The 17,542-nt window shown below is 45.3% G+C and overlaps 1 protein-coding gene across 2 annotated transcripts in view; it reads right to left on the bottom strand.

The window, feature by feature from the left end:
- Positions 1-17,542, bottom strand: part of ABLIM3 (actin binding LIM protein family, member 3) — a 120,325-nt gene that overhangs the window by 50,664 nt on the left and 52,119 nt on the right. For both annotated transcript variants that reach the window (XM_011931523.1, XM_011931522.1), the window contains 3 exons: positions 11,754-11,937; positions 9,726-9,838; positions 3,036-3,162 (listed from right to left, as the gene is read on the bottom strand). In XM_011931523.1, coding sequence (XP_011786913.1) covers positions 3,036-3,162; positions 9,726-9,838; positions 11,754-11,937 — 424 coding nt within the window. The remainder of the gene's footprint in view (positions 1-3,035; positions 3,163-9,725; positions 9,839-11,753; positions 11,938-17,542) is intronic.

The following is a 17,542-nucleotide window of genomic DNA, read 5'->3' as shown; positions in this document are numbered from 1 at the left end:
TTTCTCACCCAGGTTGTCATGAGGATTAAAGGAGATGGGTCCGGTGTACCCTAGGGCTCAGGACAGTGCCTAGCCATATTGAGTACTCAGCAAATGGCAGCTGGAAGTCACCATGATTGCTGAGAGGGGGTCTTTGAGGAGGACATTTGATTCTCAATTCTCTAGGACTGATGTAGAGATAATTGGGGGCATCGGAGAGCTTAGCTTAGCTTCTGGGCCCTGCCTCCCTCTAATGACCAAGTCTGAACTCTGAGGAGAGAGAAACATTTCTTTCACTTTTGGGTGTAAGAGAACTTGGCTCAGACACTGAGAGACCTAAAGGAGAGGCACATCACTTTTCCATCTCGAAGCTGTTGCCCTGTTGAGGTTGCTGGGGGTCCACCCTGACAGAAGCAGCAGTGAGGACTCCTATCTGACCAAGGTCTGGAGGTGTGACTGTGCCCACAAGGCAAGGACTTGTTTGTGAGCCCTTGAGACAAACCTCCCCCAACCCTTTCAACTCCTCCCCCGCTCAATCAGGTTCTCACTCTGTGGGTGCAGGAGGATAGCTCTGCAGGGAGAAAAAGTCATTTGTTAGAAGGTGGATGTGATGAGCCAACAAGATTTGAGTATAAATGCCAACACAATCTCTTTTGGATCCATTGTTGGTGAGGCCTTGGGGAATTAGCAATACACAATTCTAAAAGAAGATGGTAAAATGACTATTTACTGGGCACTTAATTGGGTGCTAAGCACAGATCTCTGAGCCCTTACACAACCCTTTGGGTAGATTATCTTCTCTCCATTTTCATAAATGAGGAAACTGAGACTCTGAGCAGTGGAGTCCCTTGCCAAGGTCACACAGGCTGGGTTCTACCCTTGGCATCTGATGCCTGAGCCAGTGCTTCTGAGCCCCTGCCACTCTGCCAGCAGCCAGGTAAGGGGCCCAGCGCTAGGCTGTAGAGATACCAGTTGTGGTAGGCAACCTGGGCTGGGCCTCCTTGAGAGGAGCTCTGAACAATCCCTTAAGTCCCTAGAGAATTCTAATTTAGGATTCCAGACTCAAGCATTCCTGGCCAGCAACGTACTAAAGGCACTCCTTGCTTGGCAGGCATAGAGGGGAATGCCAAACTCCTGCTAGCATGGCACTGAGATCTCTTGGTGATGTGACCTCAGCTCACCTATGCAGCCCAGGATCTGGCTTCACCTGGGCACATATTTGAGCTCCTATACAGGATGGAGATGTCCAACACTCACCTACCACCCTGGCCTTGCGCAGGCTGGCCATGCTGCCTAGAAACTCTCCTTCTTTGCATTTTTGAGTCTTACCCCCACCTTCCATGGAACTCTCAGAGATTCAAGATTCTACTTCATGCTAGTTAGTAGTCATCTCTTTTTTCTCTGAATATTCACAGCCCTTTACTTGTTATCTTGGACACAGGCAGGTGTTGTTTGGCCAGCATCCACTTCCCCTTCTGCTGGTAATAGTACCTCACCTGGATTTCCCTTTGGAAGCCACCCCTTCCCAGGTGAGGTCCCTGTGGGTCACCAGGGGCTGCTCTCTGGCTCTAGGGTTCAGATCCTCTGGGTCACTGATTGGTCAGGAATGGGTATGTGACCTAACAGTAGCCAAATCAGAGGCAGCCCTGGGACGTTTGCTGCAGTTCCTGGGAAGGAGGCCGCTTCCTCTGCTAGGCTTGGTATGAAAGCCTGGAGTGTTGGCAATCTTCTTTGCTAGCACTTGGGAAGGGCCAGGCTGAGAACTAATCCACCATGAAGACAGCAGAGAAAGACAGGGACAGAGAGAGAGAGAGAGAAAGAGAAAGAGAGAGAGAGAGAAAGAGAGAGAGACAAAAAGATAGACAGAGAAAGACAGAGACTTCTGAAGTACTAATGACATCCTTAAGCCCCTGGATTCCTCCATGCCTGAAGCCAGTATGCCTCTGGCCTTCCCATTTCTGTGAGTTAATAAACTCCTATTTTTGCTTTTAATTGAGTTGGAGTGGGGTTTTCTGTCGCTTAGGATCAAAAAGGTCTTAAAGAATAAAGCTTGTCTGGGCTCCTGATCACACATTCCCTGGTGTCATAATTCTTCATGAATGCAGCATATGTTTCCCGTATTAGAATACGGTGTCTTGACAGGAGAAGCATGTGCGTTGCAGCTCTGTGTGCTTGCCACTGCCTGGCATCAGGCCAGAGAGTGGCATCTAGAAGCATCTGGGGTCATGTGGTATCAAAGCTGTGACAAAGGGTCTGTGCTGATGATTGCTTTTAGGTACTTGAGTATATAAATGTGGTCCCTGGGGCCTAGCAACAAGGGGACGCTTCTCTAATACCACAGTGTGTGGGTCACTGGAGGTTGGCCTCTCTGGATACCTGTGCACCCATCACCTCCTCTCATTTCCATTACATTCATTCAGCAACCAAATTACTGACTGTGGGTCAGGCGTGGCTCTCAGGGCAGGGGACATAGCAGTGATTAAAACAAAGCCCCTGTCCTGGTGGGGACAGAGATTAAACACTATTATTGGAGCAAGCTATTTACTCTCTCAAGTCTAAGTATTCAGGGGGGATAAATTCGTCAAAGGGGCAGTTATGAGGATTTAAAGTGATACAAAGTAGTGAGTTCCTTTTCCATAATTAAAGCACAATAAATGGTAGGTAGTATTACTAGCATTATTACAAAGTTACCAGGGATAAATATGTAATTATCAATGGTGGCAGCCTGTGTGAAGGAAACAAACAAGGTACTCTGAGGGCCCAAAATGGGGCAGTAAATGAGAGACGGCCAGAGGAGAAGGCATGGGGACTGAGACCAGAAGGGAGAGAAGGGCCGGCAGGTGTGTGAGGAACAGGGAGGGTGTCTCGGGCAGAGGGAACCCCCTTGGGAGGGTCCAACAGGGGAAAGAGGCTACTGGGAAAGATGCCATTTGGCCAGAGTGCAGCAGCAGATGGGAAGGAAGGGAGATGATGCTGGATGTGGGCACGGGCCCGATGGGGCAGGCCCCACAGAATGCAGATGCCCAGGCAGCTGGGGTGGGAGCAGGGGGACCCACTTGCTGATGTACTCCCCGGTGAGGATGACGCTGCAGGTCTGGCACTTGAAGCAGCTGACGTGCCACTGCTTGTCCAGAGCCAGGAGTGACTGGCCGTGCTTGATCTCCTCCTTGCACCCGGCACAGTCTGCAGAGACAAGAGGACACTGCTGAGCAAAGCACCCTGGGCCGTTTGACCCCTGCTATCTCAGGCTCCCGTTGAGGAAACCCCTCCCTGAACACCAGTGTTCCCATAGTTGCTCCCACCCTGACACTGGCGGCTGCCCAGAGGCTCTCCCAAGGGAGAGGAAAGGCCACTGGAGCCCTGGCCACTTGACAAGGGGTCTTGGTGTAGGGGAGAAAGAAAGACCTCCCTGCTTGTTATCAAGACCACATTGTTCACTGAAAGTGGACCCTGCGCTGCTTCCAGCCCTCCTCAAATTGCTAACTAAGCTCTGCTGCTGTCCATGACCTTGCCATCTGCAGTGTCAGCATCACCTGGAAGCTGACAGTGTGCAGCATTGCAGGCCCCACCCAGACCTCTTGAATTTTAACAAGACCTCCGTGCAGAGTAAAGTTTAAGAAGCACTGCTCCTGGGGTTGGGCTAAGTATACATTTTTTCAAACTCTTAGGCTATATACTCAATGGCAAGGGCTGTGTTTATATTTTGTTGTTAAATCTATTCCTTTGCCTAGCACAGTGCTCAGCCCATAACAGGAACTCAAAGCACATTTACTGAATGTGTATGAATGAATGGGCCTGATGGTACCCAGGCAACAAACAGAATTTCCACGCCCACCCCTTCCCCATTGTGCTTCACACATTAAACATGTGCCTTCCCAGGTGGCAAGGATTATAGGGTCTGATAAGACTGTCCCAAACCAGAAAGGTGCTCTCACTCCCTGTCATGGTCACCCTGGAATGTGAGTTGGGGCCAACAGAATGTGGGCCAAGCCTAGCATCCGCTTGTTGCTCAATGAATGTCTGGAGAGGGTCCGGAAATGGAGCCAACATCCAAGGCACTTGGCAACTGCTGGGAATTCAGGCCTAGCCAACCGGATGACCCACTTTGGAGGAGGAAAGGGTCATGGGGAAAAGTTGACCAGAGGAAAAAGTTCTCTGTTGGCTCCATAAGACAAATGCACACTTTGGAGTAGTGAGGAGAGCAGAAACTGCATGTAAAGTTAGGGGATGCTGGCTGGACAGCCCCCACATCCAGCTGGGAGACTGTCCTAGAAGAAAAGATGATGTGTCTGCAAATCTAGGAAGGGTGGTGGGTCCAGCTGGCTGTGTGGAGGGTCTGGGGCCCCGAGGAAGTGTTTGTATGAGTCAGTTCCCACAGTACTCCTCCTCTTGGCTGTTGCATGCCTTTCTAACATCCCTTAGTACAAGTTGGGGGCAGAAAGGTCTCTACTTGCAAAACGCTTCAAGCCCCAGGCCTTCAGATGGAGGTTGGGAGAAGAAAGAGTTTTGGGATTTATCTCTCTTCCTTTCTATTCTCCTGGGGTAAGTCTGTAAGTCTACTTGCACCCCCTGCCCAATAATTAGACTCCAGAATGCAATAGCTTAGAGAGGTCAGGTACCCCCTTCTCTTTTATAGATAGACAAGGATCTGAAATGACTTGTCCATGCTCAGTATAGAGGAACCCAAGGACTGTAGACACCTGGTCAAGCTTTCTAGGCCACTAATACTGAACTTGTATCTCTGTGGGCCTCCCCAACAGGGCCTCAAAATTCCACGGGGTTTGGAGCTCATACAGTATTTGGTCAAACATCCCACACAATGCAGTAACCTACAGCATTCTTGACAAGTGGGCACCGCTCCTCTGCTTAATCACCTCCAGTAGTGGGCAGTTTAACCCCTCCTGAGGAAGGGGTGGTGAGGAAGTCCACTCTGCCCTTGGACAGGTATGATTGTCATGACTGTCTTCTTTATATGGAGCCGAGACTTGACTCCTGTGACTGCTCCCATTCTTATGCATCAAGAATAATCTACTTCTTTTCCCATATGACAGTTCTTTCAAAGAATTAAAGACAACTATAGTTTCTCTCTTCTTTATTCCTTACACTTTTTCTTGCTTGACAAGGTCATCCACTGATCAAATTCACTTGTGGATTCCAAGGAGACAGACATGTTATTGGCAAAGAACACAATTCTCCATTTCTTCAAAAAAAATTTACTGCATAGCTGGATCCTTTCATGGCTACATTCTAGTAATGAAAATGAATCCTATCTCTTCAACTTTCAGTGGTACATCTGAGATGAATTTAGCCCCTTGAGTTAAGCTGTAGGAGATAGTACAGCACAGTGGTTAGAGGCTGGGCTGAGAGTTGGAGTGAATGGTGGGACGTTGGCCTAGGAGAGAATCCTAGCTCCTTCCCTTATGAGATGTATGGTCTCTAAGCCCAGACTTGCTCATCTGAATATCTTCCTTAAAACACTGGTGTGAAGGTTAATTAAAATCAGGCCCGTTAGGCCTTAGCACAATGCTTGGCCCATATGTATCCAACAAGTGGTTGTTGTCATTATTATTTCACATCCTCCTGTTTTTAACCCACATTCTGTGCATTACCCAATCTCTGTTCTGAAGCCAGGAGTGATAGTCCTTTTGTAGGGAAGCCTGCTGATTCTCTGTGAGAATTCTGGGATGTCTTCTCCATGTGGCTTTTCTTTTTATGTTATACTGCTGCTCCCCCATTATATCAGCTTCCTTTTTACTAGGACCTTTTCTCCCTCTTCTTCCTCCTTTTACTCTTGACCACCAGTGGAGCCTCAGGCATGCCACCAGGGAGCCCGTGGGTCTGGTGTAATAAATAGAATCAGGAAAACCACACCCTGTTCCAAGTTGGTATCTGCAGAGCCAGCTGTCCACTCCTCCATATGTTCCTCTCGATTCCAAAATTACAGTCTTCAGCTGGCAGAATGTATGATGCTACCACCTGTCCCTCACAGATCCCTCAGTTATAAACTGAGGCCTCCTAAAGACACTAGACAGTCATTTTTATCTTTTTTAGACTGTGTCATTCATTCTATTTAAATCAGCAAAAATGAGTGGGTTTTGTGAGTCATAGCAAGCTCCGTACCTTGTTTTAGGCAACTAATCCAGGAAGACTAGACACTTCCCAAGTTGCAAGTCATGTCTCTGGTACAGGGTGTTAAGGGAATAGGATCTAAGGCCAGACTGGCTGGTCTCACATTCTAGTTCCATTATTCGTTTTCTGGATGACTTTGGGCAAGTCATTTATGCTCACTGAGTCTCAGTTTTCTCATCTATAAAATAATTACTCTTATCTCCCTCATAGGGTTGTTGTAATGATTAAATGAAATCTGTAAAAAAAACTTAGTGAGGTGCTTGACAACAGTAATAATCTATGTTAGTGATGGTGGTGGTGGTGGTGGTATTGTTGGTGCTGACAGTGTTGGTGGTGATGATGACAGTGGTGATGGTGGTAATAATATTGGTGGTGACGGTGTTGATGCTGCTGGTGCTGGCGATAGTGGTAATAGTGGTGATTATGCTAGTGTTGGTGATGGTGGTGGTGATTGTGTTGGTGGTGACAATAGCATTGATGGTGATGGTGGTGTTCGTCATAATGGTGATGAGGGTGGTGATGGTAGTGATGATGGTAGTGATCGTGTTGGTGGAGACACAGTGTTGGTGGTGATCGTGGTGGTGGTGTCAATGGTGTTGGTCATGATGATGGTGGTGATGGTGGAGAAGGTGATGGTGATGATGGTGGTGGTGGTGGTACTGCTGCTACTGCATCTGATTGTTCTCAATGAGGTTTTTGCAGTATTTGGCAACAGTAACAGTTAATCAGTGTTAGCAATGATGGTGGTTATTGCGGTAGTAATGATGGAGGTGGTGGTGGTGGTGGGGATGATGGTAGTGATCGCATTGTTGGTGACAGTGGTGTTGGTGGTGATGATGGTGGTGGTATTGATGGTATTGTTCATGATGATGGTAGTGATGGTGAAGATAGTGGTGGTGATGATTGTGGTGATGATGGTAGTAGTGATGATAATGATAATGGTGGTGGTGTTAGTGATGATGATGGTGAGGGTAGTGGTGTGATGGTGACGGAAATGGTAGTGATGGTGGTGATGTTAGTGATGATGATGGTTATGGTGGTGGTGTGATGGCAATGGTGGTGATGTTAGTGATGATGGTGATGGTGGTGATATGATGGTGATGGCGGTGGTGGTGCTGCTGCTGAGACTGCTGCTGATTCTTCTCACTGAGGTCTGTGCAGTGCCTGGAAATAGTAACAGTCAATCAGTGTTTGCAATGATGATGGTTATTGTGGTGGTGGTGATGGTGATGGTGGAGGTGGTGGTGGTGGGGTTTCTGCTGCTACTGTTGCTGATTCTTCTCAGTGAGGTCGGTGAGGAAACATTTCTTCTTCCTGTGTTACAGAATTATTTTCTCTTGAGTATTTTTCTTGATCTCTTTGGAGTAGACACTGCTCCTAATTTTCCATATTATCTTTATTTACTCTCCAGAGATGAAACGTCACACTTGTAGCTTAAAAAAACCCGATTATTTTGTTCTTCTTTTCCTTTTCCATGATACGTTCTTTTTCTTAGCAATCTCTTAAACCTAGCTTTGGTTTCCTGTATCCCATGGGAGCTCAGAAGACCTTCCAGCGCCCCATCTAGTCAGGAGCTACTTTGCATTTGCAGCATGAATAGTGACCACCTTTGGAGTAAATACCTCTGTAAAACATATCACGGATTGATGTCTTTACTTTGTGAGTAACAAGATAAGCTATAATACTAAGTATGCCCCCACTGGAAACTGCCCAGGTGCTCATTTTCTCCTCTTGACTCACTTTTTCCTCACCTTCTTCCACCTCCTAAACATCCAAATTATGGTGGACACATTTGGGAGCCTTTCTTTGAAAACACACTCACATGTGAGACTCCCACATTCAGCTGAAGAAATATCCCACCTAACACAGTAGGTGATAGGTGCAGCACAAATGCATGCAGTAACACACAACCCAAAGTAGGGGAAGTAACAACCGACCCAGGAGTCTTAATTGCATTCTCTTTTGGTGTGCTTTCTATACTAAACCTCCATGCCAATATCATCCCTCACTCTGTATTTATAGAGCATTTTATACACTGCAATGCATCCTAGTTTGATCCCCGAACTAATACATTTGCTTTCCCCAACACTCCTGTGAGGAAGACAGGAAATTCTATCCCTCTTTCATAACTAGGTAAACTGAGTCTCAGGGAGGCTTTGTGACTGCTTTGCAGCATGCAGAAGTTTGGCAGCCTCCCAACTCAGGCTCACTTCTCCCTCTCCTGCCTCACACATGGCCCCATCAGTCTCTGGGGTCCTCAGCACTGGCCACAGGGTCGTGGTCCCACATCCCAGCCTCCTTGTTTTTCTGTCACTCTGGATGATGCTTTCAAGGAGCTGTGAAGGATAACACTGTATGCACTCAGCCACCTTGACATGGCAACCTGGTTGGGGCAGCGATCTATTCTTGAGCATCATCAAGGACGCCAAAGGAAGGGCTGTGCACATTCCAGGAACAGATCCGATTTGGCTGAAAGGAAGAGCAGGCAAGGGAGGGAGCCTTCTCACTGTCTTTCTCCTCAGCTCACCACAGCTGGACGGACTCCAGGGAAGCCCCTGGGAGCTAAGCCCTGCTGACTCGGGGTGATCTCTGCTCACTCTCTCTGGCTGGATGCAGCCCAGCATGCTGACTCTGCTGGTACCATGGCCAACAGCACCCTGCACCCGCACAGTGATGCAGCACAGGAGGCTAATGGGTTTTCATTGATTCTCTTGTCGAGGCCAGTGAGAGTGTCATATAACATGAAAGAACACTGGAGCCTAGTGTGGCTTACCAAGACCCAGGGGGCCAGGTCTATGTGTGTGTGGGCACGTGCAGCAGCAGTCTGCCAAGGGCATCTGGGAACAACGATTTAGACATCTTATCACTAGGCGCACTTGAGTGGAATGGACATCCCACAAATTAGAATGACCATTCTGAGGCACGCTCCTGGTCCTCAGTTTCCCTCCAAATCTGTGGTTGATGATAAAACATAACATTCATCATGGCATGACAGATGCTTCCTTTATCCCTAGATGGTAGTTCTGAGTCTCAGGAACAGCAAATGAATTACCCAGGAAGCTTACTAGGAATGTTGGTTCCTAGGTTCCATCCCTAGAGGTGCAGAGTGAGCCCAGACATTTGCAATTTTACAAGTCCCACAGTGAAGCTGATGCAGTGGTCTATGGGACCCTCTAAGAGGCACTAACACGGCTCTTGTGGTTTGCTCCCAGGGCACCCCATACTACCTCTTCTGTAAGCCATGTCCGCCAATTCTTATTAGTGGAGTCAGTAAAAATTCAGAGCCACTGGTGAAAAAACATTTGATCAGCCCTATTGAGGTATCTGTGGGACATAAGATCAGGAACTCAGCTTGTCCCAGAGGAGACATACCATGTGGCAAATATGTGGCACTGGCTACCACTGTTTATGGCCAGGCAGCCCCTCTTCCCTGCATTGTGCTTGTGAAACTTGTGAGTCTGGGCCACATACCAACAGGGTCATGATGCAGGAGGCCTCCAGGTTGCGAACCTCTCCTACTTCCCTCCAGGCCTGTGGGAGCAGTTGGTAGTGCTGGGAAAGGGGAGCCCAGGGAGATCACACCCATGGACAGGGAGACACCCATGGGGAGGACTCACGGCTTGGTCCACGAATCTTGATGGGCTTACTGCTGGCCATGGACTGGGAGCATGTTTGGCACACACATTCTTTACCGCTGAAGGTCACCTTGTCTCCAATGGGGAAAGGCTTCCTGCAAGTGGAATGAGGGAGAAATTCAACACACCCTCTTCTGAGGGATCCTGTAGCTGACCACACATATGCTCAAAGCACTTTGGTAACACATACAGCTTGACTTCTAGAGCACCACGCAAATTCAAATGCTGTTCACAGTGACAGGTCAACTAAACTGTTCAATTAGGGGCCTGGTGGCGGGAACTGGAGCCCAGTTGGGGTGTTTGTGTATTTTGGGCAGATCATGATGCTTATCTGAGCTTACATGTCTGAGTTGTAAGAAGCAGAGGTTACTAACTCCTCATATACTTGTTCTCTCTCCTGGAAGGACTTTTTCCATAAATTTGATCTATTCCCATATGTCAAGGATTCATTCAACTCCAAACTTACCAAAATTTCTTCCTTTTACTACTCAGGCATTTTTCAAAATCTCCCTTTGCAATAGGAAGTTTGTAAGTCTGTAAATAATCTCTTCCTCTCCTCCTCTGGATTTATTCAGTTTCCACAGCTGAGGAGTCTCAAATTGGTACAGGCTCTGCCTCCCTAACTAAATTATGAACCGTGTACAGAATCCCCGGCACCACCACGCCCACTGTTGAGCTGCTCTCGCCCATGCAGTGGGATGCCTGTTATGAGGACTCTGAACACAGCACCTAACATTGGCTCCAGGGGCTCTATTGCCCTTGTATCAGCACTGTGGCACAATGGAGGGAGCACTGGGTCAAGAGTCGGGGGAGCTGTGTTCTTATCGTGGCTCAGCCACTACCTTGTGGTAGAAAGACATCGCATGATCTTGGAGAGTCACCTCATCTCTCTGGGGCTTGACAGAAACCTCATATTGTACCATAGGAACCCTCTGTGCTAACCTCTGATGGGTCTGGGATTCCAGGGCTCAGGGCTCAGGTTTTAAGAGCTGGGTAGATGAATGAATTCCATGAGAGGATTACGTTTTCTTACACACTGTGTCATTAGTCTCAATCAGAAACTCTAGTTTTTCTAACTGGTAAGTGACTGGTGGTTCTTTTGTGGGGAGAATAATTAATCTATACATTCCTTTCCCAATTAAAAAAATACACATATACTTTAATCATGCTTTACTTATGAGGTAATCAGAGCTATCCATTAACATTTAATGTATTTGTGGGCAGGGCTGAGCTTTCTTCATTTTTTCATCTCCTTAATGTGTTGCTTGGCATTCAGTGGAGTCTTAATGTACACTTGCTGAATTAACAAGTGATGGAGATGCAGAGGGTGAAGCAGGAGGCAGTGGTGAGCTCTGCATCCCAAGAGATGTCCCGAGAGCAGGTAGACGACTATCATCATGATAATGAAAGGAATAATAAAAACAGACACTCTCACATACTGGTCACTGAGCTAATGTCTTTGCATCATTATCTCATTAATCTTCAAGAAAACCCAGTGAGGTTGGATTGGCTTTGACCTCCATTTTACTGGTGGAGAAACTGGGGCTTACAGAGGTGGGGGTCACTTGCCAGGGTCACTCCAACAGCATGAAGTGGTGCCAGAATGATGGAGGAAGGCTCTGAACAGACATCCGCGTCCCACCTGTGGATGAGGGTGTGGGAGGCTGGGCCTGATCCACAGTTTCCAAACTGAGTTCTGAGAGACTCAGTGGTTTCTGTGGGGGCCTTTTGAGAGGAATTGGGAGGCTGAGTTTGGAGGTACAGATCCTCACTCTGCCTATCACAGGGCAAACCAGTGTTTTAGCTCAGACTGTATTTTATAAGAAAGATTCAGATGCAACAGTGTTTGAAAACCACTGGCCCATCAGATCCCTCCACACTTGAGGTTCCAGAAATCTGAACGCCCAGCATAAAGTTTATACACCCCAGAATTTCCTGGAAAAAGCCAGGTCTTCCCCTGCCCCGGGGGCTTATGCAGAGGGTCCCAGTCCCTGCTGGTCACCCACTCACCTGCACAAGCTGCACACGAAGCACTTGGGGTGGTAGGTGCGGCCCAGGGCCGAGATGACTTCGCCTGTGATAAAGTCCCGGCAGCTGTCACAGCGGGTGCCATAGAGTTGCTGGTAGTCCTGGGTGCAGATGTACTCCTGGTTCTTGAAGAAGAAGCCTGACTGGGCCAGGCCACAGCCACATACTTGGGGAAACAAGGAGGAAAACAAGGAGGAAAACAACGGCAGTTTGAGTGCAGGGAGGGTCTGCAAGCAGAAAGTCCTCATCGGGGGAAAGGCTGGTGTCTGACTGTCATGAGTGGCCACAGAATGGTAGCATGTCAGACTTCACAGGCCTTTGGGGTCAGTATTCCTTAAAGAATGGACAGTAGGCCACTAGCATCAGTATCACCCTGAGAGCTTCTTACAATCCAGATACCTGGGCCAGAATCAGACTTCCTGGGACTGAGGCCTGGGCATCTGCATTTGAACAGCACTCCCCGACCCCACTAGGTTGACTCTGATGCACTCTAAGAAGCACTGATGTGTACATTCCTCCCAATACACAAATGAAAAGTTTAATGCCATGTGGCTTACGCAAGGCTGCACAGCTGGTGGAAATATGAATGTAATAAAAGAATCATTCAGTTAAACATTTCCTGGGTACTTCCTATGTGCATGATTCTGTGCCAGGTGAAGAGCAGTGTGGGGACCATATGCTCCAAATCCCAACCTGGAGATACCTTCGGATGGCAATGGGATGGATGATTTGAAGTCTAGAATCTGTGCTCGCTATAGCCATAAGGAGTGAGGGGCGTCTATTCCCAGGCAGGAATAATAAAACACAATCTCTGAATTTCAAAGAGCTAAAAGTGCTGCAGAGAGAAGATCATATAGAAAAAAATGTCCCATATCGTCGGTGACAGGCCACGGAGCCAGTGCAAGCAGTAAGGACTGTGAATGAGGTAGAAGAAGGAAACCTTGTCGGTTGCAAGGGATCATGGGAGGCTTTTCAGAGGAGGTAGCATCTCAGTTGAACACTAAAGGAACAGAATGAGCCAAAGCACAGAGGCAGGAAGGTGCAAGTGATATTTGATTTGTGTGAAGGCTAGACGTAGGGGTGGTGTTTGTAGGAAGTGGTGAGAAGTAATGCAGGAAAAGATTGTTCAGACCAGTCGGAGGAAGGCTTGGATCCAGTTTAAGAAGATTAGGTTTTGTAGGATACTGAGGAGCCATGGATGTTTTTTTCCCTAGTTTAGAAAAATTTAGAAAAATATCTCAAACATATATAAAAATGGGAGAAGACTGTAATAATTCTCCATCACTCAGCTGCAAAAATGATCAATTGCATTGATGGCTTTTGAACAGAGATGCAACAGGATTTTACAAGGCGTTTCATAAAGTCTCTTGGAATATTCTTTTGCATAATAGGGAGAAATAAATGTAGGACAAAATAGAAAAACAAGTAGATTTTTAGGTGTTTGAACAATTGAATTATGTGAGATCCACCCCGACTTAGAAATATGAGATTTTCCTGTAAGGAGTTAAGTTGTGATATGAACACATGATGGGCGGAGCAGAAAGATGCAAAATTTCTTCCAAGGGAATAAACGGCTCACAGGGCCACCAGAACTGTAGTAACCCACTGAATGTACCGATCAGCTAAAGCAAGGATGTGCCAGCCAGGAAGGGGGCTGGTTAGCAATCAGCAGAAGGCAACTGGGGGGCCCATTTAAATCCCGTCACCAGCTCCCCTGGTTCTGAGGCTGCTGTCTGATGGACCGACTTTCCACCTAGATTGCCTCTGAGAGGCCAGGTGCTGGCCAGGCCACCATGAAACAGTCCAACTCGAGGTCACACCTCTTGTCTACATTGATGAACAGGTATTCTGGCTTTCTACATCAGTTTCCTGAGGACTTGGTTAGTACAAGTCAACTTTCTCAAGGGTGATCAATGATGGGAAAACCAATGAGATAGTTACCAAGCCTGTAAGTCTGAAGAGTCAGCCTGGAACTGAGTGAAAACACCCCAGCAAATACTACCTCACCTTTAACAGAGAAAGTTGTTTCACAAAAGCAGCCAGGTTAAAAATAAGAGAGAGTGCCAGGTGAATGCCAGGAACATTTCATAAGCGTTTGTTCACCCCTGGGGACTGGAGGCTTAAGGGGTGAGGCTGAGTGAGGAAGAGCCAGCTTCAGAAGTCACTGCATGGGGGGAACAGCTCAGGACAGTGGGAGACACAATGGTCTGAGAGTCAGACCACCCAACCTCTGGTCTCATCACTGAGTAGAACTGCCATCCTGTAAGTCTATGAGAAGAAAAGCTTCCTTTAGGGCTTACTCTACACCTAAACATTTTAAACTCAGTGTGGAGCATTGCTTGTGACCACTGACCCCACCCCTATGAAGAGGCAGGAGTATGGTGGAGACGGTGGTGGTGGCAGAAATCTGGGAAAGGTTCATCTTCCAACAGGCATTATGAAAATTCATCACATCAAACAATGTCTGGTCTCATGAGCAGGCAAAGCCAGAGCACAGGCTGTTCTGGGCCGTGCAGGTGGTGGAGCAATTGACTTCATGGCTGTGGAATCAATTAGGTCATGGCCTACAACCTCACTGGAAACAGCTCCTGTTTTTTCCCCTTTTTTTTTCTCCTTTGTCTCCCTTGCCAACTCCACCCCCAGAGCCACCTCTCCCAGTGGAGAAATCCAGGCGACCATAGGAAAACTTGGAACAATCAGTCCTCCATTTCTCCCAAGGAACTGAAGGAGGAAGTTTTTGGTAGAAAGGATGTAAAGGTTGATAAGTCTCTCAGGGGTTCCTGGAAATACAGCGGGGAGCACAGGGATGGAAGGCAAGCTGGACCAGCATGACAGATGGATCTGAGGCTGAGTGGAGCCAGACATTCAAATAACAGGAAAGCCATGGAGAGGATTTGCAGTATGGAACTGATGTGGCAAGAGTATACCTGGGGCAGTCGTTATTCTGTGAATCAAAAAAATGAAGTCCACCAATTAAAAAAAGCAGACCATATGGATTAACAATGGAATGGAATATTGAATGTTAAAACTGCTTTGAGCAAATCCAGTCTAAATGCTCCATGTAAATATAAGGCCCAGAAGGAGGGCGTGCACACAGCCCCGGAATGTGTCAGTGAACAATGTGCTGTTTTGTAGGTTACTGGACCTTTGTCCATGGTCCTGTTCTAGCACTCAAGTGCTGGGAGATTTTGAAAAAGTTACCCCAGCTCTCTGGAGCTCATTTGTAAGATGAAGGGGCTGGGTGGTTAACTGAGGACACAGTTAGATCAGAAAGTCCAAGACTCTGTGATACAATTTTAGTGATTTTCAACTTTTCGAATGAGACTGGATTTTATGGAATTTCAAAATCCAAGAGTTAGAAGAGTCCCTGAGGGTGATCAAATTCATATTTCAGAACATTTCATTGTGAAATATACTATACATAGAGAAAATGTATAAAATATATATGTACGGCTTAAAGAATAGTAAAATAACTCCCATGTACCCACTACTGAGTTTATGAAACAGAACACCGCCAATTCCTTAGAAGCCTCTCCTCTCCGTAAGAGCACCCCTGTCCCATACTGTCCCTAATTATGTGTTTACCATTCCCTTGCTTTACTTTATAGTTTTACACCTGTGATGTATCCATCAACAATATTTTGTTCAGTCTGACCTGTTTTTGAGCTTTATGTTGATGGAGTCATACTGCAATTGTCCCATACCTGCTTCATTCCCTCAGTATTGTGTGTTGAGATTCATCCACATCAGTGCATGTAACTGCTGTTCACTCATTTTCACTGCTGTGCTGTATTCCATTGCCTGAATACATCACAGTTGGTCTGCTTGCTGAAGGGCATTTGAGCTACTTGCAGTTTTTTGTGGGGTCATGTCTCACTGTTTTCCAAAGAGCTTTTCCTATTTACCTTCCCACCAGCAGTTCCCACTGATATATATCATCAACAGTACTTAGTAATATCTGACATATTTGGTCAACATAGTGGATGTGAAATGATACCATTTATAATTTTGTGATTTCAAATTTCATTTGCCTAATGATTAATGAAATTGAGAATTTTTTCAAGTGTTAAAATACCTGCTAATGTTTTTTGCTCATTTTTTAAATTTTAGACTTGTAGAAATTCTTAATATATTTTGGAAATCAATCCTTTTTCAGTGATTTATTACAAATATCTTCTGCAATTTGGGGCTTGCTTTTTGCTCCCCTTTTCATGTTTTTGGATGAACCAAAGTTCTCAGCTTTTATGTTGTTGAATTTGTGAATCTTTTCCTTTACGGATTGCCCTTTCTGTGTCATGTTTCAGAAATTATTCTCTACCCTGAAATCCTAAAAGATATCTCCTATATTGTCTTCTAAAAATTTTATTGAGCTGCCTTTCATAGTAAAACTGTTAATCTACCTGGAATTGACTTTAGGGAATGATATACAGTAGGGATCTGATTTTCTCCCACATGGATAATTAATCACCTCAGCATCATTTATTAAGCAGTCTAATCTTTCCCCACTAATCTGCAAAAAGCAAGTTTCCATATATATGGAAGTTTGTGTTTGGTTCTATATTCAGTTCCATTGGTCTATTGATCTCTCCTTAATCCAAGATCACACGGTCTTAATAGGTTTTAATAACAAATGATGATGTCTGGTAGGACAGGCCCTCTTGCTTTGTTGTTCTTTAGGAATGCTTTGATTATGCCTGGCCTTTGTCAAGAATAGAATTTTAACTGATTTCTTAATTTCTATGGAAAGCCTTATGGAATGCATTAGAATTGTTTTGAATATATAGTTCAACCAGAGTAGAACTGTCATCTTTTTGATATTTCTATCTTTCTATCAGAGAACTTAGCATATTAAAAAATTATTTAGGTCTTTAATGTCTTTCTTATGATATTCTATAAATTTAAAAATTTTACAATTTTTATCTTATACAACTTTATAAAATTTATTTCTAAATTAAACTTTTTTTCTTGTTCAGGTAAATGGTGTCTTGATTGTTAATGGTGAATACAAATGCAATAATTTTTTTCCATATTTATTCTGTATTTAGTAACCTTAATAAACTCTTATTGACTTTCTTTTTAGTATTATTATTTCAGAATGTATCTCTAAAATATTAGGACACTTTAAAAAAGCCAACCACAATAATCTAAAAGCATTGAAAATAATGTCTATTAAGGCATTATCAAGTCAGTGCGTTCAAGTTTTTCCAATTATCCTATTCTTGTTTTCTTTTCTTTTTTTGTTTTAGTGATTAGTTGTTTGAATAAAAATCTATCAAGGTTCACACATTGCATTTGTTTGATGTACCTCTTAAGTCCCTTAATTGCTAGTTATTTTTCCTTCTTATTTTCTCCTTGCAATGTATTTATTAAAGACACTGAGTCATTTCTGCAGTTAGGATTTCACTGATTGTACCCCTATGTTGTTGGTTAACTTGTTCCCCTCTCTTTTACATTTTCTATAAATGGTGGTTATATCTAGAAACTTGAAATTCAGGTCTGATTATTTTTTTCTTTTTAGGAATAATACTACATTGATGTTCTGCACATCTATGATTTGGGGTGGTGGTGTTGGTGAGTAGAAATGGCTACTGATGATCATTGCTAGATACATTATTTCATTACAACTTTGAAAAATTAAAATATTCTAATGATTTAATTCTTCATTTATTAGGTGGAGTGTTTCTTTTTCTTTTCTTTTTTTTGTGAGACGGAGTCTCGCTCTGTCGCCCAGGCTGGAGTGCAGTGGCGCGATCTCGGCTCACTGCAAGCTC

The sequence above is a fragment of the Colobus angolensis genome, unplaced genomic scaffold (assembly GCF_000951035.1).
Source record: "Colobus angolensis palliatus isolate OR3802 unplaced genomic scaffold, Cang.pa_1.0 Scaffold90, whole genome shotgun sequence".
Lineage (NCBI taxonomy): Eukaryota > Metazoa > Chordata > Mammalia > Primates > Cercopithecidae > Colobus > Colobus angolensis.
The sequence above is the reverse complement of the archived record's forward strand: the minus strand, read 5'-3'. Positions and strand labels throughout refer to the sequence as shown.